We start from the raw sequence: 23,860 nt of genomic DNA on the forward strand, positions 1-23,860 counted from the left end.
ATCTTTATTGTCAACTGACGTTAAAATCATTGCGAAGGTTCTGGCGTCTAGATTGAATACAATAATTTCTACAGTAATTCATACCGACCAGTCAGGCTTCATGCCGGCTAGATCCACAGCTGTTAATATCCGGAGATTGTTTCTTAATCTTCAGTTGCCGGTGGATGGTGATGGGGACAGAGCTGTATGTTCTCTGGACGCCGCTAAGGCGTTCGATTCTGTTGAGTGGGAATATTTATGGGCGATGTTGGAGAAGTTTGGTATAGCACATAGTTTTATTTCATGGGTTAAATTGCTGTATGGTAAGCCGGTGGCTAGAATACGGGTAATTGGACACCTCTCCCCGGCTTTTGGACTGAGTAGAGGTACGAGGCAGGGGTGCCCATTGTCCCCCCTGCTCTTTGCACTGGCCATTGAACCCCTGGCATCGGTTATCAGGGAACATCCAGGAATAGTTGGGTTTCGTAGAGGGATCAGTGAAGAGAAGGTCGCTTTATTATACGCTGATGACACTTTATTATTTCTGGCTAAAACTTCTGAGTCCCTTCCTATAGCAATGGAAACGATAGAAATATTTGGAAAATACTCCGGTCTGAAGATAAACTGGAGCAAATCAGTCATACTTCCATTGGACAATACAGATGAGAATGCTTCCCACTACATTAACTCGGGTTCACAATTGGTGTCGGAGTTTAAATATTTAGGCATCAATATATCGGCAAAAATAAATGATTATGAGAAGTTGAACCTTGACCCCGTCTTGATTGAATTTAGAGGTAAACGAGGTGCCTGGTCTAAGTTACCGTTGTCGGTGGTGGGCCGTGCTAACCTGGTCACACTGATCCGGATGCCACAACTGCTGTATGTTCTACACAACCCCCCAATATGGATAAATCAGAGGCTTTTCTTTAAAGTCGGTCAGGAGTTTAGAAAATTAATATGGGGCAAACAGACTCCGAGAATTAAACTGAAAACATTGCAAAGAAACTAAACAATGGGAGGGCTTGCAGTTCCTAACCCATGGGTGTATTATCCGGCATCTCAGCTTCAACCTATCCGGGGATGGGACGACCCTGGGGGAGGGGGGGCTCAGCGTATGTGGAGATGGGACGACCCTGGGGGAGGGGGGGGCTCAGCGTATGTGGAGATGGGACGACCCTGGGGGAGGGGAGCTCAGCGTATGTGGAGATGGGACGACCCTGGGGGAGGGGGGGCTCAGCATATGTGGGGATGGGACGACCCTGGGGGAGGGGGGGCTCAGCGTATGTGGGGATGGGACGACCCTGGGGGAGGGGGAGCTCAGCGTATGTGGAGATGGGACGACCCTGGGGGAGGGGGGGCTCAGCGTATGTGGAGATGGGACGACCCTGGGGGAGGGGGGGGCTCAGCGTATGTGGGGATGGGACGACCCTGGGGGAGGGGGGGGCTCAGCTTATGTGGGGATGGGACGACCCTGGGGGAGGGGGAGCTCAGCGTATGTGGAGATGGGATGACCCTGGGGGAGGGGGGGCTCAGCGTATGTGGAGATGGGACGACCCGGGGGGAGGGGGGGTCTCAGCGTATGTGGGGATGGGACGACCCTGGGGGAGGGGGAGCTCAGCGTATGTGGGGATGGGATGACCCTGGGGGAGGGGAGCTCAGCGTATGTGGGGATGGGACGACCCTGGGGGAGGGGAGCTCAGCGTATGTGGGGATGGGATGACCCTGGGGGAGGGGGGGCTCAGTGTATGTGGGGATGGGACGACCCTGGGGGAGGGGGGGGCTTAGCGTATGTGGGGATGGGACGACCCTGGGGGAGGGGGGGGGGCTCAGCGTATCTGGGGATGGGACGACCCTGGGGGAGGGGGGGCTCAGCGTATGTGGGGATGGGACGACCCTGGGGGAGAGGAGCTCAGCGGATGTGGGGATGGGACGACCCTGGGGGAGGGGGGGCTCAGCATATGTGGGGATGGGACGACCCTGGGGGAGGGGGGGCTCAGCGTATGTGGAGATGGGACGACCCTGGGGGAGGGGGGCTCAGCGTATGTTGCTACAGCATTATTTCCAATCAGATAAACTCTATGAGGTATTGGAGGCGCATAAGTTTGGGACACTTGGAGGCAAAATACCGACTATGCTGTTATGTCACAAACTTTGGGGGACGGTGAAAGAATTACAAGGAATAGAAGGTGTTTCGCAATTTTCTTCATTATGGAACACTCCATGCCTTCCAAATCTACAGCAAGTGGTGGGATTTAACTCCTGGAGCTCCAAGGGTTTAAACAGACTTAATCAATCAAGTGCTGATAGGTGATGTGATTAAGGAATTCTCACAGCTGCACAATGAATATGAGTTACCTCCTCTGAATTCTATAGATACTTACAATTTAGGCACGCGTATCGGGGGGAAGGCATTGTTCTGGAAGGAGGGATACCCCGAAACTCAATAATACAGAGAATAGCTAATCTACACAGTTCTCGTGGACTGATCTCATTACTTTATAACATTATATTGACAAACCAGCCGACGCGATGAAAAGAGAAATGGGAGAGTGTAATGGGACCATAGAGGAAAATCACTGGTCAGATCTACTGGAAAGAGTTCCACAATTGTCTGTAAGAGAATCCCATAGACTGTCCCATATATATGTGATACACCGGGTATACAGGACACCTCAATTCTTATTAAACATCGGATTTCGTTCAAGTCCCCACTGTCCTAGATGCAAAACTACCATAGCAGAGCTGCTTCATATGATGTGGAACGGTCCTAACCTGGTGTCCTTCTGGAAGAGTGTTGTAGCAATGGTTAACAGGGTTTATTCAGTTGACGTAGAGCTTTCCCCATTACTATGTATACTGGGATATGTTGAAGATCTGACTATTGAGGAGTACGGCAAAATTGCCGTGACATGTATGTTATATATGGCAAGAAAATAGATAGCAGATGAGGAGCCCATGATATCAGAATGATAAAGGTAACGGGCTAGTAAACTTATACTAAAGGCATATACCTAAAAGGAGATGCTGTCTGTAAATGTGACAAGATCTGGGGTCTATGGAGTGACGGCTCTGGTCTGACATCTAGAGACCTGAGGGGCTTTCGCTTGCTTTGAGTTACGTTTATACGATGCCTCAAATGAAACTTCTTTGAAAATTAATATAAATGTTATTATCACTTCCACCGGTTATATGTAATTGGACGGAGTATTGTTACTATCTTCAGATGTCTCTTCATCTAATTCTGCTGGTTTTGCGGAGCCGATGTCGGTGCATCTTACATTCCATTGATAATGACAAACCGGTGCTGATGTATCAGACGGTTAGGCGCGTCCACAGACGCCATCACCGAGAAGAAACCCGAATGGATTCCGGAACAGTGTGTCAGCGCAGCCTGAATGCTCTCAACAAGCTGCAGACTGGCATCTAAACATTTAATGTCTCCACATAATAGACAGATCTCATCTTTACGTGTTATGGGTATAGAAGGAGTTATTACATCTACCCGGGGCGGCGATCGTATGAGACGACTGTGCACCACAGAAGCCTTCTGGAGTTACAGTTTGGGCTCGTGTGTTCCCCGGTCTGAACCTGCGCAGAGAGGTAATGCTTCACTACTCAATAATCCAGAGAGGTAATGCTTCACTACTCAATAATCCAGAGAGGTAATGCTTCACTACTCAATAATCCAGAGAGGTAATGCTTCACTACTCAATAATCCAGAGAGGTAATGCTTCACTGCTCAATAACCCAGAGAGGTAATGCTTCACTGCTCAATAATCCAGAGAGGTAATGCTTCACTACTCAATAATCCAGAGAGGTAATGCTTCACTACTCAATAATCCAGAGAGGTAATGCTTCACTACTCAATAATCCAGAGAGGTAATGCTTCACTGCTCAATAATCCAGAGAGGTAATGCTTCACTACTCAATAATCCAGAGAGGTAATGCTTCACTACTCAATAATCCAGAGAGGTAATGCTTCACTACTCAATAATCCAGAGAGGTAATGCTTCACTACTCAATAATCCAGAGAGGTAATGCTTCACTGCTCAATAACCCAGAGAGGTAATGCTTCACTGCTCAATAATCCAGAGAGGTAATGCTTCACTACTCAATAATCCAGAGAGGTAATGCTTCACTACTCAATAATCCAGAGAGGTAATGCTTCACCACTAAATAATCCAGAGAGGTAATGCTTCACTGCTCAATAATCCAGAGAGGTAATGCTTCACTACTCAATAATCCAGAGAGGTAATGCTTCACTACTCAATAATCCAGAGAGGTAATGCTTCACTGCTCAATAATCCAGAGAGGTAATGCTTCACTGCTCAATAATCCAGAGAGGTAATGCTTCACTGCTCAATAATCCAGAGAGGTAATGCTTCACTACTCAATAATCCAGAGAGGTAATGCTTCACTGCTCAATAATCCAGAGAGGTAATGCTTCACTACTCAATAATCCAGAGAGGTAATGCTTCACTGCTCAATAATCCAGAGAGGTAATGCTTCACTGCTCAATAATCCAGAGAGGTAATGCTTCACTGCTCAATAATCCAGAGAGGTAATGCTTCACTACTCAATAATCCAGAGAGGTAATGCTTCACTACTCAATAATCCAGAGAGGTAATGCTTCACTACTCAATAATCCAGAGAGGTAATGCTTCACTACTCAATAATCCAGAGAGGTAATGCTTCACTACTCAATAATCCAGAGAGGTAATGCTTCACTGCTCAATAATCCAGAGAGGTAATGCTTCACTGCTCAATAATCCAGAGAGGTAATGCTTCACTGCTCAATAATCCAGAGAGGTAATGCTTCACTGCTCAATAATCCAGAGAGGTAATGCTTCACTACTCAATAATCCAGAGAGGTAATGCTTCACTACTCAATAATCCAGAGAGGTATGCATCTCTCCTCTGTATGTTTCTCCTTAGATGGGGTTTTTGGATGTTTTTTTATACTCATTCCCATTTTTCATTGTATATTTGTTTTTCACTTTTTGTATTTGCACTTATTCTCAGTGGATAGCACTGCACGGTGGCTCAGTGGTTAGCACTGTATGGTGGCTCAGTGGTTAGCACTGCACGGTGGCTCAGTGGTTGGCACTGCACGGTGGCTCAGTGGTTAGCACTGCACGGTGGCTCAGTGGTTAGCATTGCACGGTGGCTCAGTGGTTAGCACTGTACAGTGGCTTAGTGGTTAGCACTGCAGCCCTACAGCACTGGGGTCCTGGGTTCAAATCCCACCAAGGACAACATCTGCAAGGCATTTGTATGTTCTCCCCGTGTTTGTGTGAGTTTCCTCCGGGTTCTCCGGTTTCCTCCCACACTCCAAAGACACACTTATAGGGAATTTAGATTGTGAGCCCCAATGGGGACAGTGCCCATAATGTCTGGAAAGCGCTGTGGAATTAGTGGTGCTATATAAGTGAGCAAAATAAATAAAAAATGTGAACTAATTATTTCACCGGTCTGCAGTTGTTGTTAGATCCTTCAGGATGCGCTGACACACTGTTCCGGAATCCATGCTGATTTCTTTTCAGTGATGAGGTCTGTGGACATGGCGAACCATCTGATTAAATCACACACTGTTCCAGAAGCTGTGACAAAGAACGCCAGATCGTTAAAAACGCGTAGCACTGTCCACCTAACCCCCATACCCTTTCCTCATGGGTGTAATTTTTAACATGGAGTAATTAAAAGCATCTTTTTCCTTGGAGCTGGATACCACATCTTCTGTGACATCATTACTGAGGCCGGAGCTCCACTGCTCCTGGATGTGCGGCCGCCTTTGTGATTAGTCAATCTCATTTATATATGATACTGAAATATTAAAAAGTAATTTTTAATTGCGTGGACACTTTTCTACACTGAGGGCGAGATAGGAAGCTTGAGACAGTGAAATGTCACTGGTGCTACATTAAGGGGTAAATGCTGATGACAGGTTCCCTTTAAGAACTGTCTATTTGCTGTCTAATCTCTGCCACCCCTGACTTGTGCCAATGTCACCAGTTTATAAGTGTTATTCACTTTACCTGTCATTGTGTTAATGTTATGGCATGTAGTTGTCCCCCTTATTACCGGTACTTTCACTGACGAGGGTCTTCATTGTGAGCTCCATAAAATACATTCAGAAATCTCCTTTGTGTTGAAGAAAAAAATCACATCTAATCTGTCTTTCATCCTAATAGGAAATCCTTGTGAGAATAACGGTTCATCACTAAATTGTAAAAAAGAAGATATTAGGAAGCACTCTAATGGAGGAAACCTCATCACCCTTCCTGCACCTCCTGGACTTCACAGCACTTCACCTTCTTATAATCCTCCTGATCATGAGGAATCCTCTCCTGAACAATCTCACATTGTTACCACAACTCCAGGTGACACAGATACAAGATTTCAGTGTGACAAGCAACTTACTAAAAGCTCAGATTCTTTAACACAAAGAAAACACAAAGGAGAAAAGCCATACTCCTGTTCAGAATGTGATAAATCCTACCCAGATAAAGGGAATCTTACTACACATCACAGAATTCATACAGGTGAGAAGTCGTATTCATGTTCAGAATGTGGGAAATGCTTTAGAGATAAATCAGATCTTATTAGACATCAAAAAACTCACACAGATGAGAAACCATATTCATGTTCACTATGTAGGAAATCCTTCACAGGTAAGGGGCATCTTAATAGACATCAGAGCATTCATACTGGAGAGAAGCCATACTCCTGTTCAGAATGTGGGAAATGCTTTAGAGATAAATCAGATCTTATTAGACATCAGAGAATTCACACAGGAGAAAAGCCATTTTCATGTTCAGAATGTGATAAATCCTACCCAGATAAAGGGAATCTTACTACACATCAGAGAATTCATACAGGTGAGAAGTCGTATTCATGTTCAGAATGTGGGAAATGCTTTAGAGATAAATCAGATCTTATTAGACATCAAAAAACTCACACAAATGAGAAACCATATTCATGTTCACTATGTGGGAAATCCTTCACAGGTAAGGGGCATCTTAATAGACATCAGAGCATTCATACTGGAGAAAAGCCATATTCATGTTCAGAATGTGAGAAATGCTTTAGATATAAATCAGATCTTGTTAAACATCAGAGAATTCACACCGGGGAGAAACCATATTCATGTTCAGAATGTGGGAAATCTTTTATATATAAATCAGTCCTTGTTGCACATGAGGAAATTCATACAGGAGAAAAATCATTTTCCTGTTCAGAATGTGGGAAATGTTTTATATATAAATCAAATCTTGCAACACATGAGAAAATTCATACAGGAAAGAAGCCATTTGCATGTTCAGAATGTGGGAAATGTTTTGGAAGTAAATCAGAGCTTGTTAAACATCAAAGAATTCACACAGGGGAAAAACCATTTTCATGTTTAGAATGTGGAAGGTGCTTTGCCGATAAATCACATCTTGTTAGACATCAGAAAATCCACACAGGACAGAAGTCATATTCATGTTCACTATGTGAGAAGTCCTTCACAGATAAAGGAAGTCTTATTAGACATCAGAGAATTCACACAGGAGAGAAGCCATATTCATGTTCAGAATGTGGGAAATGCTTTACATATAAATCAAGTCTTGTGATGCACGAGAGAAGTCACACAGGAGAGAAGCCGTATTCATGTTCAGAATGTGGGAAATCTTTTATACATAAATCATATCTTGTAAAACATGAGAGAAGTCATACAGGAAAAAAACTGTAATTATGTTCACTGTGTTTCATAAATTTAATAAACATTGCTCAGCATAAATAAGTACACCCCCTTTGATAAGTAAGATTGTATTTAATATCTCACTGAATAAATTTCTAAAATTTTGCCACCACTGAATTTCATTGAACATTTTTTTTGTAATCAAAACATGAAAGTAAGGTTAATAATATAACTCATTACAAAATCTTCAGTTTTACTCAAATTAGTTGGTGTAAAAATGAGTACACCCCACATCAAAAGCTACTACATCTAGTATTTTGTATGGCCTTCATGATTTTTTAAGGACGGCACCAGCCTGGATGCTGGATGGAGTGATGACAACTTGTCTCTTCAAAATTCCCCATAGGTGTTTGGTTGGGTTCAGATCAGGAGACACTTGGCCACTGAATCACTGTCACCCTGTTCTTCAGAAATGTAACAGTGGCCTTAGATGTGTGTTTTGGATCATTGTCGTGTTGGAGAAGTGCAGGTCTACCAATGGCACGGAGTGATGGCAGCATCTTCTCTTCCACTATAGAGTAACGCTGATGCCGGCGCCCTCACATGGTGTCTTCTTCTCCCTCCATGCAAAGACGCTTTCTCACCGCTCCGGCCGTGGACTTGGTTCCTGGCGCTCTCCTTGTCCTCTGTTCCTGTGACTGCATCCCGGCGGCGTCTAGTACACGCTTGTTTCCCTGTTCTTAAAGGGGCAGCGTGCGCCTTATGCTAAATGCCTCAGCTGGTTGCTGAGAGGCATTAGCTTAACTAGTACACCTGCAAGATGGCTCCCAACCAATAGCTGGGAGGCAGCTTGTATAAAAGACTCACTCTCCCCTTACTAAGGTGTACTGCTTGTGACTTGTGAGGTCTCCTGGTCTTGGCGTGGCCAGGGTCCTGAGTCCGTAAACCCTTGGTCCCCCTGTGGCCAGAGTCCTGTACCTGAATCACTGGTCCTAGAGTAGCCCGTGCTGAAAACCTCGTCCCCTGGTCCTGGAGCAGCCAGTCCCTGAACCCTTGCCCCCTGGTCCTGGAGCGGCCAGTGCCTGAACCCTCATCCCCTGGTTCTGGAGTGGCCGGTACCTGTACCATCGTCCCTTGGTCCTTGAGAGATCAATGCCTGTACCCTTGTCCCCTGGTTCTGGAGAGACCAGTGCTGGTACCCTCATCCCCTGGACCTGGAGAGGCCAGTGTCTGTACCCTCGTCCCGTGGTCCTGTAGCGGCCAGTGCCTGAACCCTCATCCCCTGGTTCCAGAGCGGCCAGTGCCTGTACTCTTGTCCCTTGGTCCCGGAGTAGTCAGTGCCTGAACCCTTGTCAAATGGTCCTGGTTCGGCCAGAGCCCTGAACATTGTTCCCTGGTCCTAGTGTGGCCATTCCTGTTCCTGAAGTCCCCTGGTCACAGTGCATCCAGTGTCTGAACATTCCCCTAAGTCTCCGTGTCAGTGATCCTGGACTGTATTTACTGAGTCTGAATGGAGCTGTAATCAGTGTCAGCTAACCTGACCCCTGGGGTCAGCAGCTACTGCCGGACACCACCCTGGAGTTGTACTTGGCAGCTACCTGCCGCACAAGCCTGACCTCACCACTAGAGGCTCCAGTGAACACCAAAGTAGCTGCTTAGTTACGCCCCTCCAGGGTCGGCCCGGTGGGTCCAGAAGTCCACTTGCACCACCAGTGGGCGTAACAAAGCAGAACATCTATGAATTCATGATGTCATCAATGACCTGTAGCTCCCCGACACCAGCAGCGCTCATGCAGCCCCACATAAGGACACGGCCACCACCAGGTCTCACTGTAGACACCATGCATTCTCATTGTATTCCTCACCTCTTCAATGTCATACAGTTTTGAAGCCATCAGTTCCAAAAAAAACCTTTATCTTGGTCTGATCACTCCAGAGTATAAAGTCCCAGGAGGCTTCATATGTTTCCGCATGTGTCCTGGCAGATTGTAGGGCGGCTTTTTTGTGTATGGGATTTAGGAGAGGCTTTCTATGTGGACAACACCCATGTCTGCCATTCCTCTATAGAAAACATTGTCTGCTTTCAGCTCATCTCTCAATGCTTGGATGAAAAATCACAGTTGGGAAGGAATGGACGGGACAAAGAAAGTTACTGATAATCCAGCACTTGTTTTCCAGTGTGAATAAAAACAAAAACTTATATGGAAACATACAAATTAAAATCATAGAAACATTAAAAAGCAATGTGCACACTGTGCGTCTTTGATGTGTTTTCGCTGCGTTTTTTCCGCTCGGAAATGCACCAAAAACGCTAGGTAATCCGTGTGCCAGCTAATGCAATGACAATCCTGAAGTGCTGTGCACATGATCAGGAATTATCTTGACCGGATTGTCATTGCGTTTAAATCTGCAGCATGTCAATTCTTTGTGCGTTTCTGCAGCGTTTTTCACCCATAGACTTGAATTGAGTCAGTCAAATCTGCAACAAAAACTTCATCTACACTGTGTTCCAAATTATTATGCAAATAATATTTTCTCAGATTTTCCCAAATTACCTATATGAATTGCAGTCATTGTAATTTTCCAGTCATATAACTATTAGAGTACAATTGAAAGGTTTTTGTACAAACTGCCTATGATAACAGGATATTTTAAAAAAAATAAAAAACTCAAACTGCACTCAAAATGCATGTTCCACATTATTATGCACAGCAGAGTTTTCAACCTTTTCATTTTAATAAAGAACAAAAAAATGGTCATTTTTTAAATTATAAGCATTAGCAGGTTATTACACACTGAAATCAAACAGTTTTCACCTCAAAACTTTATTCTAGGTGATGTTACATTTGCACATAGGACCCCTTGTTCGAAAGGAGCTTCTGAACTCTCTCGTCCATTGAATTTGTCAGGTTTTGGATGGTTTCTGCTTTAATTGTTTTGCATGAGGACAGAATACCCTCCCAGAGCTGTTGCTTAGATGTGAACTGCCTCCCGCCATCATAGACACTCCTTTTGATGATGCTCCAGAGGTTCTCAATGGGGTGAGGTCAGGGGAGCATGGGGGCCACACCATAAGTTTGTCCCCTTTTATGCCCATAGCAGCCAGAGATGCAGATGTGTTATGTGCAGCATGAGACGGGGCATTATCATGCATGAAAATGATCTTGCTGCGGAATGCACGGTTCTTCTTCTTGAACCATGGAAGGAAGTGCTGTTTGAGAAACTCAACATACATTATGGAGTTCATCTTTACCCCTTCAGGAATCCTAAAAGGGCCGACAATCTCTCTCCCCATGATTCCAGCTCAAAACATTACTCCACCTCCTCCTTGTTAGCGCCATAGCCGTGTTTGCATGGGGTGTCCATCAACCAGCCATCCTCCACTCCATCCATCTGGACCATCGAGATCATTTTCATGCATGATAATGCCCCGTCTCATGCTGCACATAACACATCTGCATCTCTGGCTGCTATGGGCATAAAAGGGGACAAACTTATGGTGTGGTACCCATGCTCCCCTGACCTCAACCCCATGGAGAACCTCTGGAGCATCATCAAAAGGAGTGTCTATGATGGCGGGAGGCAGTTCACATCTAAGCAACAGCTCTGGGAGGGTATTCTGTCCTCATGCAAAACAATTAAAGCAGAAACCATCCAAAACCTGACAAATTCAATGGACAAGAGAGTTCAGAAGCTCCTTTCGAACAAAGGGTCCTATGTGCAAATGTAACATCACCTAGAATAAAGTTTTGAGTTCAAAACTGTTTGATTTCAGTTTGTAATAACCTGCTAATGCTTATAATTTCAAAAATGACCATTTTTTTGTTCTTTATTAAAATGAAAAGGTTGAAAACTCTGCTGTGCATAATTATTTGGAACATGCATTTTGAGTGCAGTTTGAGTTTTTTATTTTTTTAAAAATATCCTGTTATCATAGGCAGTTTGTACAAAAACCTTTCAATTGTACTCTAATAGTTATTTGACTGGAAAATTACAATGACTGCAATTCATATAGGTAATTTGAGAAAATATTATTTGCATAATAATTTGGAACACAGTGTATAAATATATTTGTGGATTTACTGCGGATGTTTGCTGCATATTTGACTGACTCAATTCAAGTCAATGAGTCAAAAACGCCGCAAAACCGCACAAAGAATGGACCACGGAAGACTACTCCTCCCATCATCCGATGGCCGATCCCGCTGATAACAGCGGGAGCAGGCGCAGCTGAGGGGAGAAGTAGTCTTCTCAGCTGGCGTCTGTGCGCAGGGTAAAAAAAAAAAAAGTAAAAAATCAATATTAAATAAAAACACTGTATTCTCACCTGTCCGCCATCCTCCCGATGTCTCACGGCAACCCGACCACCCGACAATCGCTCTCGGCAGTGTACATCGCTGTGCTTCTGGGAATGAGTTCACCAGAGTTCATCAGCTGAGATCATCTGACGAGCTCCGGTGACCTCACATGCGGCATCAGTGCTGCTTGGGAGTTTTGCCACGCAACACTGATGCAGTGTATGAGGGCACCAGGGCTTATCAGCTGATCTTCAGCTGATGAACTCAGGTGAACTCAGTCCCAGCAGCGCAGCGATGTACACTGACAGGAGTGATTACACTCCTGTCAGTGTATACAGAGCTGTCTTCTACAACAGTCACATCAGTGATTGATGTGGATGCTGTAGAAGTTAACCGGATTGCCGTGGGACACTGGGATTAGATCATGAAGGCAGGTAAGGGATATGGTTGTTTTTTATTTTTGGTTTCTTACAGGAGACAAGGGCTTCAGGGACTGGGCGTTAGGTGAGTATCCACTGTTTTTTTATTTTCAAATAAAAGATTAAAACCGTGTAATTTTATTTCAATAAAACACATTATTCTAGCTGTGTCTTTATTGTAAAATGACAAAAACATTACTACGGTGTTAGTAATGGGGGCGTCTATAACCTGGGCTTCATGTCAGCTGTCAATACAAGGCTGACATGAACCCCGCGCCAGTTCTGGGGCAGCTGAGAGCTGATATTATTAGCCGCGGAGGGGGCCAGGATCCATGGCCCCTTCCCTGGCTTTTAGTATCAACCCGCAGATGTCTGTATAGCCTTTGCTGGTTAGATTTTATAGGGGACCCTACGTCAATTTTTTTCTGGGGTCCCCCTGTAATCTAGCCAGTAAAGGATAAGCAAATAGCTGTGTGCTGTTAATAGCCAGGAAACATTTTTGGCTAATGGCCCCTTCCCCGGCTACTAATATCACCTCACAGCGGTTGGCTTTCCTTTGGCTGATTATGAAAATAATGGATCCCACGCCATTTTTTTTTTTAATATAAGGCTATGTGCCCATGGTCCGGACGTGGCAACACTTTGGACGCAACATATGTTTGCTGCGTCCAAAACACTGCTTCTATTGAACGCAGGTAAGTCCGCATGTGTTCACTGAATACAATACAATACATTCTAGTGGTCAAATTTATGTTGCGGAGACAAGCGACTCCACAGGAGAATTTGACATACTGCGGTCCTGAAAAACACACCGCATGTCAGTTTCCGCAGCCTCAGATGCACACATAGTGGAAATAGGATTTCTAGAAATCCCATCCACTATGCTGTAACATCTGAACACTGCGGGTTTGACACTGCATAAATACACAGCTCCAAACCCACAGCGGCTCCTGATCATGGGCATACCCAAATTCACCTGCAGAAAATCAATTTCTGGGTCTCCGCTGCAGATTTTGACTGATTGAAATGTCATTATATGCGGTGGATCCGCATGTATTGAGAACAAAAGTGCGGCTTTAGAACACAGGGTTTTGGGGGACGTAGCGGCTAAACAAACAACTGTGAGCTGTTATTAATAGCCAGGGAACATGGTTGCCTAATGGCACCTTCCTAGGCTAAAAAGAGCAGCTCTCAGCTGCCCCAGAAATGACATGAATGGGAATACTAATGGGATTAACCCGTATGGGATTAGCTGACACCTAGCCCTTTTGTTTAGTGATGAAAAAGTGTCAATCAGGCCATCTCATTACTAAACTTAAGTAAAGAGCTAAATAAACCCACACACAGAGTAAAACACTTTATTTGAACTACAACTGACACATTCTTTAATCATTTAAATTAACCAATATACAGGTCTGACAGTAATCCAAGGGTTAAAGCGATGTCCCACATTTCTTTTTTCAAATATCTTTATTTGGCTCCAAAAAGGATTTATTGCTGTACAAAACGCATCAAAATAGCTGTAAAACGCGTGTTTTTTTCTGCAGTGTTTTTCCTGCCAAGAGATGCAGAAACCTGAAGGAATTTTCTGCATTCAAATCCTGAACGTGCGCACATAGCCAAGAACAGGATCTCCTGGGGAAAGTCGCAAAAGCTACGTGTTTAGAACTGTTATATGTGTTTGATTCATAGTCATGGAACAATAAATTACCAGTAACCGGCTTCTTATACACATCATAGTGTCTAATGCACAGTGGAGACCCCCAGCCCCAAATGGACATGTGCAAGTATGTCTACATTACCCCTATGGACGATCATATGTCCACAACAAAAAGCATCCGTGCAATAGAAGAATGAAGTGTCTGCATCTATAATGTGTATATTATGTATAATTACTATAAAAGAGGAAAAACACAATTCAGTAAATGGATACAAGGTCTGAACGAAGCTTCATATCACTGGGGAATCTGGGGTCCAATTCCAGAATCCACAAGGCTTCTCGGGGGTGTACTTTTTATACCAATCTCCCCCCTTAGCTGGTCTGGTGACATATTCAATACCCACAACTGTAAAGTGATTAATCCCTATTGTGTTGTATGAGATGTTGTGATGCAGCAGATGTATTACGTGTTGTGGGGCCAAGAACGTCCCTAACGTGTCCCCCAATGCGGTGACTAGTGATGTGTAGCTCCTGAACGAGCCGGCTCTTTATAGTGAATGATATGAGTCGTCTCCTGGCAGGGAGCAAATTGAAATGTAAACGGCTCTTTGCCAGTTCACGTTCCACAGTCAGTCCCCTCTGGCCCCTCCCGGCAGTAGTCACTCTGATCCTGAGGATGCTGCTCCTCCTGCTGCTGCACATAGCACTGACTCACAGCCCCGCCCCCCTCCAATCTGTGACAAGCAGCAGTCAGGCAGTCAGGCACTTTATTAAAGGAACACTGACATCTGGATTTAGCCTGATTATAGTTATTTACCGCCAGCTGAGCGAGGGAGAAACAGCGGATGTAAATGTGCGTCCCTTGTTCTCTCTCATTCACTTGAATGGAAGAGAACAAATGATCCAGCGATGCATATGGGCAGATCAGGATCTCCTCTGCAGACACCATCGCTGGATGGAGCATCACTGGAGCGCAGGCTCGGGGGCTGCATGCTCCATGCGCTCAGTCAGCGAGCGCTGCCCGACAACATGGTCGCATCCTGAATAGGGCTCCGGCACAGGACGACTTCCATGGAAACCCGTGTAAACAGTTCCATAGGGTTTTATGGAATACCAGCAGGATTGAAGCAGAATTTTTAAAATAAGTCTATGGAGAATAAACCTATTGTAAAAAGTTCTCTTCAATTAATGGCACTAATGCCCATGTGATCCAACCCCTTTAATGACATTATATTAGTGATGGCAAAAGACATTGCTCCTTGATGGGACCCCAAAAAAACAGATAATAACAGAGGAAATAAACGGCGTCAGTCCATCCCAGCGATGGCACTGAGTTTATCCAATGGGCCCTGCAGACAATTCTAGGCGGCGTTCACACTGTGTGGATTTGCAGCGCAGTTTCCATGCAGATCATCAGCCTGGACGTTCCACGGCATTTACAGAAGCCGACAGCGGCCATGGTCTCTACCCAAAACACATTCTCACTTCCTGGAAAAACTCAGCATCTGCCATGAGGTGTGAAATGGTCTTCAGCAGCAGCGTGTGAATATGTGCCGAATATCCGAGCTGCGGAATTCATTGCAGTCAATGGACGGGTGAATCCGCCTGGATGCAGATGCCACAGTTCACACTGCAGACGGCCCACAGCCAACCTGCCCAGTGTGAACGCAGCTTTACAATGTGGCGCTGATCATTACTAGCTTGTTGCTATTTTGCATCTTCATTTTGTGTTTGTTAAAGTTTTTACAGCAAATAATATAAAATCCGGTTATTCCGGAAACTATTCTGTTTTATGTCAGAAATTGTCAGATGTGGAGATTCTACTAAAAGGCTAAAACCTCCCAGAATATGGCTTCAAACGTAAAGCCAAAGGGAACAGGAAATGAGGAGCCGGCTCCCCAAAAATCACACTTTACCCATCACTAGCGGTGACGTAAGGGTCTGAACGTGCCCCCCACATATTGCAGCAGACGTCACCACAGGTCCTTCACGTCTCTCCTGAGCTCCGCCCCCTGATCACATGGCGTTGACGTCACCACAGGTCCTTCAACACTTCTCTCCTGAGCTCCGCCCCCTGATCACATGGCGTTGACGTCACCACAGGTCCTTCACCACTTCTCTCCTGAGCTCCGCCCCCTGATCACATGGCGGTGACGTCACCACAAGACCTTCACCACTTCTCTACTGAGCTCCGCCCCCTGATCACATGGCGGTGACGTCACCACAAGACCTTCACCACTTCTCTACTGAGCTCCGCCCCTGATCACATGGCGGTGACGTCACCACAGGTCCTCCCGCTCTAAGTGCAGCAGCTCCGTCCTGGTTGTGCGCAGCTCTTGCTCTCTGGTATCAGCCAGCAGCAGGTTTCCGCTTCCCGCCATTCCGGTGAGATTACAGGGAGGGTTTGTGGTGAATCTGTGAGAGGAGAGTGTGGGGTGAGATCAGAGCTGTTCCTGTGGAGGCTCCTGCTCCATGTGACTGCGGCTCCTCAGTGTTGTATGGGGGATGTGCAGCGGCTCCTCCTCACCTCACCGCCCCCGCTGGAGGTGGAGTTACCACGGTGACCGCCCCCGCTGGAGGTGGAGTTACCACGGTGACCGTCCCCCGCTGGAGGTGGAGTTACCACGGTGACCGCCCCCGCTGAAGGTGGAGTTACCACGGTGACCGTCCCCCGCTGGAGGTGGAGTTACCACGGTGACCGTCCCCCGCTGGAGGTGCAGTTACCACTGTGACCGCCCCCCGCTGGAGGTGTAGTTACCACGATGACCGTCCCCCGCTGGAGGTGGAGTTACCACGGTGACCGCCCCCCGCTGGAGGTGGAGTTACCACGGTGACCGCCCCCGCTGGAGGTGGAGTTACCACGGTGACCGCCCCCGCTGGAGGTGGAGTTACCACGGTGACCGCCCCCGCTGGAGATGGAGTTACCACGGTGACCGCCCCCCCGCTGGAGGTGGAGTTACCACGGTGACCGTCCCCCGCTGGAGGTGGAGTTACCACGGTGACCGCCCCCCGCTGGAGGTGGAGTTACCACGGTGACCGCCCCCCGCTGGAGGTGGAGTTACCACGGTGACCGCCCCCCGCTGGAGGTGGAGTTACCACGGTGACCGCCCCCCGCTGGAGGTGGAGTTACCACGGTGACCGTCCCCCGCTGGAGGTTTAGTTACCACGGTGACCGCCCCCACTGGAGGTGTAGTTACCACGGTGACCGTCCTCCTACGAGGCTGATAATGAGCGGTCAGATCGGTGGAGTTTGTGGCTTTTCCTCCAGATTCTTCCTGATAAATGTCGGATATTTGGGGCAGAATTCAGTGATTGTCGTTATATCGTCCCCTGTGATCTCCATCTTCTCCTTTATCATGAAGACGCCGGCAGGACGAGATCCCTCCAGCTGATCCAGTGCTCATCCCTCCTTCTCCTGAATGACCCCGAGGATGGACGAGGACGAGACCACCAGAAGATTATTACACTTCACCCTGGAGATCATCTCCCTGCTGAGCGGAGAGGTAACTCCTCTACATTTCTATCAGCTTTATTGTGTTATGTAACAAGTCCGACATCAGGAAGAGGAAATCCAGAAGAGGAAGAGAAGGATTCTTTACTGTAAGAGCAGTGATTGTGTGCAGCTCTCTGCCAGGAGGAGTTGTCATGGGGATTCCCTATAAGAGCTGTAGAGGGGCCTGGATGTCTGTCCTGAGTGTAATAATATCCAGGTTATGGCCCCAGATTACTGGAGACGGTTATTGATCCCGGGATTTCTACTGATTGTCAGATCTGGAGTCGGGAAGGAATTCTTCCCCCTAAGTGTCTCTCTCCATACACAGGATTACACAATAGTGAGGAAGACACCGGGGGAGTGACTCCCATCATCCATCTCCAGGAGTCAGGAGGGCGGAGCCCGGGCCCCATCACAGAGCCTCCCCCGCACCCCCCGATACATGAGAGGAGGAAGAAGAAGATCCTAGAGCTCAGCAACAAGATGAATGAGCTGCTGAGCGGAGAGGTGACTGCTGGGACATTATACAGGACGGCACTGGAGGATTCTGGGTGATGAGCGGAGAGGTGACTGCTGGGACATTATACAGGACAGCACTGGAGGATTCTGGGTGATGACCGGAGAGGTGACTGCTGGGACATTATACAGGACAGCACTGGAGGATTCTGGGTGATGACCGGAGAGGTGACTGCTGGGACATTATACAGGACAGCACTGGAGGATTCTGGGTGATGAGCGGAGAGGTGACTGCTGGGACATTATACAGGACAGCACTGGAGGATTCTGGGTGATGAGCGGAGAGGTGACTGCTGGGACATTATACAGGACAGCACTGGAGGATTCTGGGTGATGAGCGGAGAGGTGACTGCTGGGACATTATACAGGATGGCACTGGAGGATTCTGGGTGATGACCGGAGAGGTGACTGCTGGGACATTATACAGGACAGCACTGGAGGATTCTGGGTGATGACCGGATAGGTGATTGCTGGGACATTATACAGAACAGCACTGGAGGATTCTGGGTGATGACCGGAGAGGTGACTGCTGGGATATTATACAGGACAGCACTGGAGGATTCTGGGTGATGACCGGAGAGGTGACTGCTGGGACATTATACAGAACAGCACTGGAGGATTCTGGGTGACTGCTGGGACATTATACAGGACAGCACTGGAGGATTCTGGGTGATGAACGGAGAGGTGACTGCTGGAACATTATACAGGACAGCACTGGAGGATTCTGGGTGATGACCGGAGAGGTGACTGCTGGGACATTATACAGGACAGCACTGGAGGATTCCGGGTGATGACCGGAGAGGTGACTGCTGGGACATTATACAAGACAGCACTGGAGGATTCTGGGTGATGACCGGAGAGGTGACTGCTGGGACATTATACAGAACAGCACTGGAGGATTCTGGGTGATGTCCGGAGAGGTGACTGCTGGGACATTATACAGGACAGCACTGGAGGATTCTGGTGATGACCGGAGAGGTGACTGCTGGGACATTATACAGGACAGCACTGGAGGATTCTGGGTGATGACCGGAGAGGTGACTGCTGGGACATTATACAGGAGAGCACAGGAGGATTCTGGTGATGACCGGAGAGGTGACTGCTGGGACATTATACAGGACAGCACTGGAGGATTCTGGTGATAACCGGAGAGGTGACTGCTGGGACATTATACAGGACAGCACTGGAGGATTCTGGGTCATGATCGGAGAGGTGACTGTTGGGACATTATACAGAACAGAACTGGGGGATTCTGGGTGATGACCGGAGAGGTGACTGCTGGGACATTATACAGGACAGCATTGGAGGATTCTGGCTAATGACCGGAGAGATGACTGCTGGGACATTATGCAGGATGGCACTGGAGGATTCTGGGTGATCAGCGGAGAGGTGACTGCTGGGACATTATACAGGACGGCAGTGGGGAATTCTGGGTGATCAGCGGAGAGGTGACTGCTGGGACATTATACAGGACGGCACTGGAGGATTCTGGGTGATGACCGGAGAGATGACTGCTGGGACATTATGCAGGACGGCACTGGAGGATTCTGGGTGATCAGCGGAGAGGTGACTGCTGGGACATTATACAGGACAGCACTGGAGGATTCTGGGTGATCACCGGAGAGGTGACTGCTGGGACATTATACAGGACGGCACTGGAGGATTCTGGGTGATGACCGGAGAGGTGACTGCGGGGACATTATACTGGACAGCACTGGAGGATTCTGGGTCATGACCGGAGAGGTGACTGCTGGGACATTATACAGGACGGCACTGGAGGATTCTGGGTGATCAGCGGAGAGGTGACGGTTCGGACATTATACAGGACGGCACTGGAGGATTCTGAGTGATGACCGGAGAGGTGACTGCTGGGACATTATACAGGATCGCACTGGAGGATTCTGGGTGATGACCGGAGAGGTGACTGCGGGGGACATTATACAGGACAGCACTGGATGATTCTGGGTGATGAGTGGAAAGGTGACTGCTGGGACATTATACAGGACCGCACTGGATGATTCTGGGTGATGAGTGGAAAGGTGACTGCTGGGACATTATACAGGACAGCACTGGAGGATTCTGGGTGATGAGTGGAGAGGTGACTGCTGGGATATTATACAGGACAGCACTGGAGGATTCTGGGTGATGACCGGAGAGGTGACTGCTGGGACATTATACAGGACAGCACTGGAGGATTCTGGGTGATGACCGGACAGGTGACTGCTGGGACATTATACAGGACAGCACTGGAGGATTCTGGGTGATGACTGGAGAGGTGACTGCTGGGACATTATACAGGATGGCACTGGAGGATTCTGGGTGATGACCGGAGAGGTGACTGCTGGGACATTATACAGGACAGCACTGGAGCATTCTGGGTGATGAGCGGAGAGGTGACTGCTGGGACATTATACAGGACGGCACTGGAGGATTTTGGGTGATGACCGGAGAGGTGACTGCTGGGACATTATACAGGACAGCACTGGAGGATTCTGGGTGATGACTGGAGAGGTGACTGCTGGGACATTATACAGGACAGCACTGGAGGATTCTGGGTGATGAGCGGCGAGGTGACTGCTGGGATATTATACAGGACAGCACTGTAGGATTCGGGGTGATGAGCGGAGAGGTGACTGCTGGGACATTATACAGGACAGCAGTGGAGGATTCTGGGTGATGACGGTGTCGTTGTCAGGTTCCTATAAGGTGTCAGGACGTCGCTGTCTATCTCTCCATGGAGGAGTGGGAGTATCTAGAAGGACACCAGGATCGGTACCAGGAGGTGATGATGGAGGAGCTCCGGCCTCTGACATCACCAGGTGAGAGGAGACTCTTGTTGGCTCCGGTGGATGTGATGACGTCTCTCGGCCTCGTCCTATAATAGATGATTTTTCTCCAGACTTGCTCTGGTTTTCTCTACATTTTCTCACAGCTTTCATTCCCTGATTCTTCTCTTCTGATCTGTGAGTCGCGGTTTCTCCGCTGTCGTCTTCATCAGTCTTGAGTCTTCGTCCTCGGCGGCTTCTTTCAGAATCTTTCACCTTCGTTAGAGCATCGGTCACATTTTGTCTGCAGATGTCCCAGCGCTTCTGTCCGTTCTCTCCTGTGAGATCTTTCGGTTCCTGAGTCTGTCGTGGATCGTTACTCAGCAGAGTCGGGGTTAATTTACTGCTGATTTTCCCCCTAATCCGCTGTCGCTTGTCCGTCCCTCAGAATCGGTGCCAGCTCAATGTCGTCATCAGTCGTGGTCGGGCTTCTGGCTTTTTGGGTTTTGTTTCTCAGCATTTATTGGGTGGTAAGAACGACGTTGCTGCCATTTTCAGAATTGTTCCTGACACCCATCGCTTTATCTTCCGTTATCGGAGCTGTGTGAGGGCTTCTCTTCTTGAATGGCCGTTGACCTTTTTATTGGTGACTTTTTTTGATTGTTGTTTTTTCATTGCAGTTTTGGGGAGGTGTTTCTGATGTGTTTTTTTCTTTTGGCATTTACCGTGCAAGATAAATCCTGACATGAAAATGCCAAATAATATAATATATATATATGTGTGTAGATAGTTAGATTTATTTTTATTAAAAAAAAAACATTCGTTCTCATTTTGGGAGACAAAGCAAAAATAATGGGGACTTCAATCTGAGATCCGGGTGTGGTGGTAATAAGTGTAAGTCTCCCTTACAGGGTTGTTTGTTTAGAAGAATATGTATTATGGAGCTTTTCTGTGGAGTCTGACCAGACAATCTCTCCTTGGCTCCCCGTGTGCATCAGTAAGCGCCCATGACCCCGGTGCCGGCTCTCTAGTTGTCCTTTCTACACATTGATGGGTACTAACCGCTGCGTACCGGGTGCTCCCCACAACACCGTCCTTCCGGGTTCTGTGACTTCGTACGTTAGTCGTACATGTGCCTTTTTTTTCATCCTTTAGAGACAAACGCAGAACTTGCTGCCTATTTTAGTGTTTATACCGAGGCGGATGTGGAGATTTATCTCTATTTAAAGGAGAAGAAAAACACGGTAACTCGTCTTTTAATAGATCAGGTTCTCTCCTCTTAGTGATCCCAGAGGATCCTGTCCAGGAGGGAGGCCGTGTCCACATGGTGACGTCATGAGCTCTCAAAAAAACAATCACTGGTAAATGGTCACCGTCCTTCCCCCAATCTCCATACAGTAAATCAGGAGAGGAAACCAATGGATAGAAATGTGGAGCTTTCCCCAGCTCCTCTGTGGTTCCATCCCTGGTGGAGCTGAATCTTGGAGAAGTTGTGTTTCTTAGTACGGTTCCTTCATCTGACTGATGAGGGTCTTCTCTGTCCCTCTCCTCAGGGTCCTCATCCTCCGAGTGCAGAGCATTAGGCTTAGGCCTCGCTGATTATCACTTCATACTTGAGGCCCACAATGTGCTGGGACCTCTGTATCGGTGGTGAGGACCACAACAATGTAATTTATTCCCAGATACATACACATAGAATTACCGGTTCTGAGAGACGGATCTCATATTTAGACAGATACACGGCAGGTCATGTATTCAGTCTGTGTGTCTCCACAGATGGATCCAGGAGGAGAAATCCACCAGAGAGATGTCCCCGTCCTCTGAATCCGCAGGACTATCCAGAGGAGAATCACCACATCCCGGAGGATCATCAGGTAGATGACACTGAAGTCCCCACAACATCTGACCATGAAGTGATGGGACCTGAGCTCATCTTCCATTTTTATTTTTAGGGTGAAGATCTGATTGATATTAAGATTGAGGTTATACATGGAGCACAAGAGGCGACCGCAATATGGGCCGATCAGCAGGGTGAGGAGGGCAGACTGTCATGTCGGTTCTGTGGCCATCTACTACTACTCCCATCATCTCATGATCACATGATACAATCTACAGTGGCATGTAAAAGTTTGGGCACCCCTGGTCAAAATTACTGTTATTGTGACCAGTTAAGCAAGTTGAAGATGAAATGATCTCTAAAAGACCTAAAGTTAAAGATGACACATTTCCTTTGTGTTACCCTTGGACATTTGTGTGCTCAGATAACTTTGACCAATGATTCAGACCTTACTTAGCCTGTTAGGGTTATGGCTCGTTCACTATCATCGTTAGGAAAGGCCAGGTGATGCAAATTTCCAGCTTTATAAAAACACAGCTTACTCTAACATTGTGCCAAAATAACCGCAGCCATGGCTTTTTCTAAGCAGCTGTCTAGCACTCTAACAATGGTGGAGGCCCACAAAGCAGGAGAAGGCTATGAGCAAAGCGTTTTCAAGTTGCCTTTTCCTTGGTTCAAAATGTAATAAAGAAATGGCAGTTAACAGAAAGAATGGAGGTCAAGATAAGGTCTGGAAGACCAAGCAAATTTTCAGTAGGATTGCTAGAGAGGCAAATCAGAACCCCCGCCTGACTGCAAAAGACCTTCAGAAAGATTTAGCAGACTCTGTAGTTGTGGAACATTGTTGTACTCTTCAGAGACACCTGCACAAATATGGCCTTCATGGAACAGTCATCAGAAGAAAACCTCTCCTGCGACCTCACCATAAAATTCAGCGTCAGAAGTATGCAAAAGTACATCTAAGAAGGTCTGATGCATTTTGTAAACAAGTCTTGTAGACCGATGAGGTTAAAATAGAGCAATGATCAAAGTTGTGTGGAGAAAAAAGGGCACAGAATTTTAGTAAAAGAACATCTCGCCAGCCATTAAGCATGGTGGTGGATCAGTCATGCTTTTGGGTTGTGTTGCAGCCAATGGCACAGGGAACGGGTAGAGGGAAGAATGGATTCCATGAAATTTCAGCAAATTCTTGATACAAACATAACACCA

At 47.0% G+C, this 23,860-nt stretch overlaps 1 protein-coding gene across 1 annotated transcript in view; it reads left to right on the plus strand.

Moving 5' to 3' along the window:
* Positions 1–23,860, plus strand: part of LOC141223153 (uncharacterized) — a 49,763-nt gene that overhangs the window by 15,639 nt on the left and 10,264 nt on the right. Inside the window, exon 6 of the mRNA XM_073666779.1 lies at positions 6,174–7,682. Within this exon, the coding sequence (XP_073522880.1) occupies positions 6,174–7,682 (1,509 nt within the window). The remainder of the gene's footprint in view (positions 1–6,173; positions 7,683–23,860) is intronic.

The sequence above is a fragment of the Phyllobates terribilis genome, unplaced genomic scaffold, assembly GCF_046119375.1.
Source record: "Phyllobates terribilis strain yellow unplaced genomic scaffold, ASM4611937v1 Scaffold_370__1_contigs__length_1879735, whole genome shotgun sequence".
Classification (NCBI taxonomy): Eukaryota; Metazoa; Chordata; class Amphibia; order Anura; family Dendrobatidae; genus Phyllobates; species Phyllobates terribilis.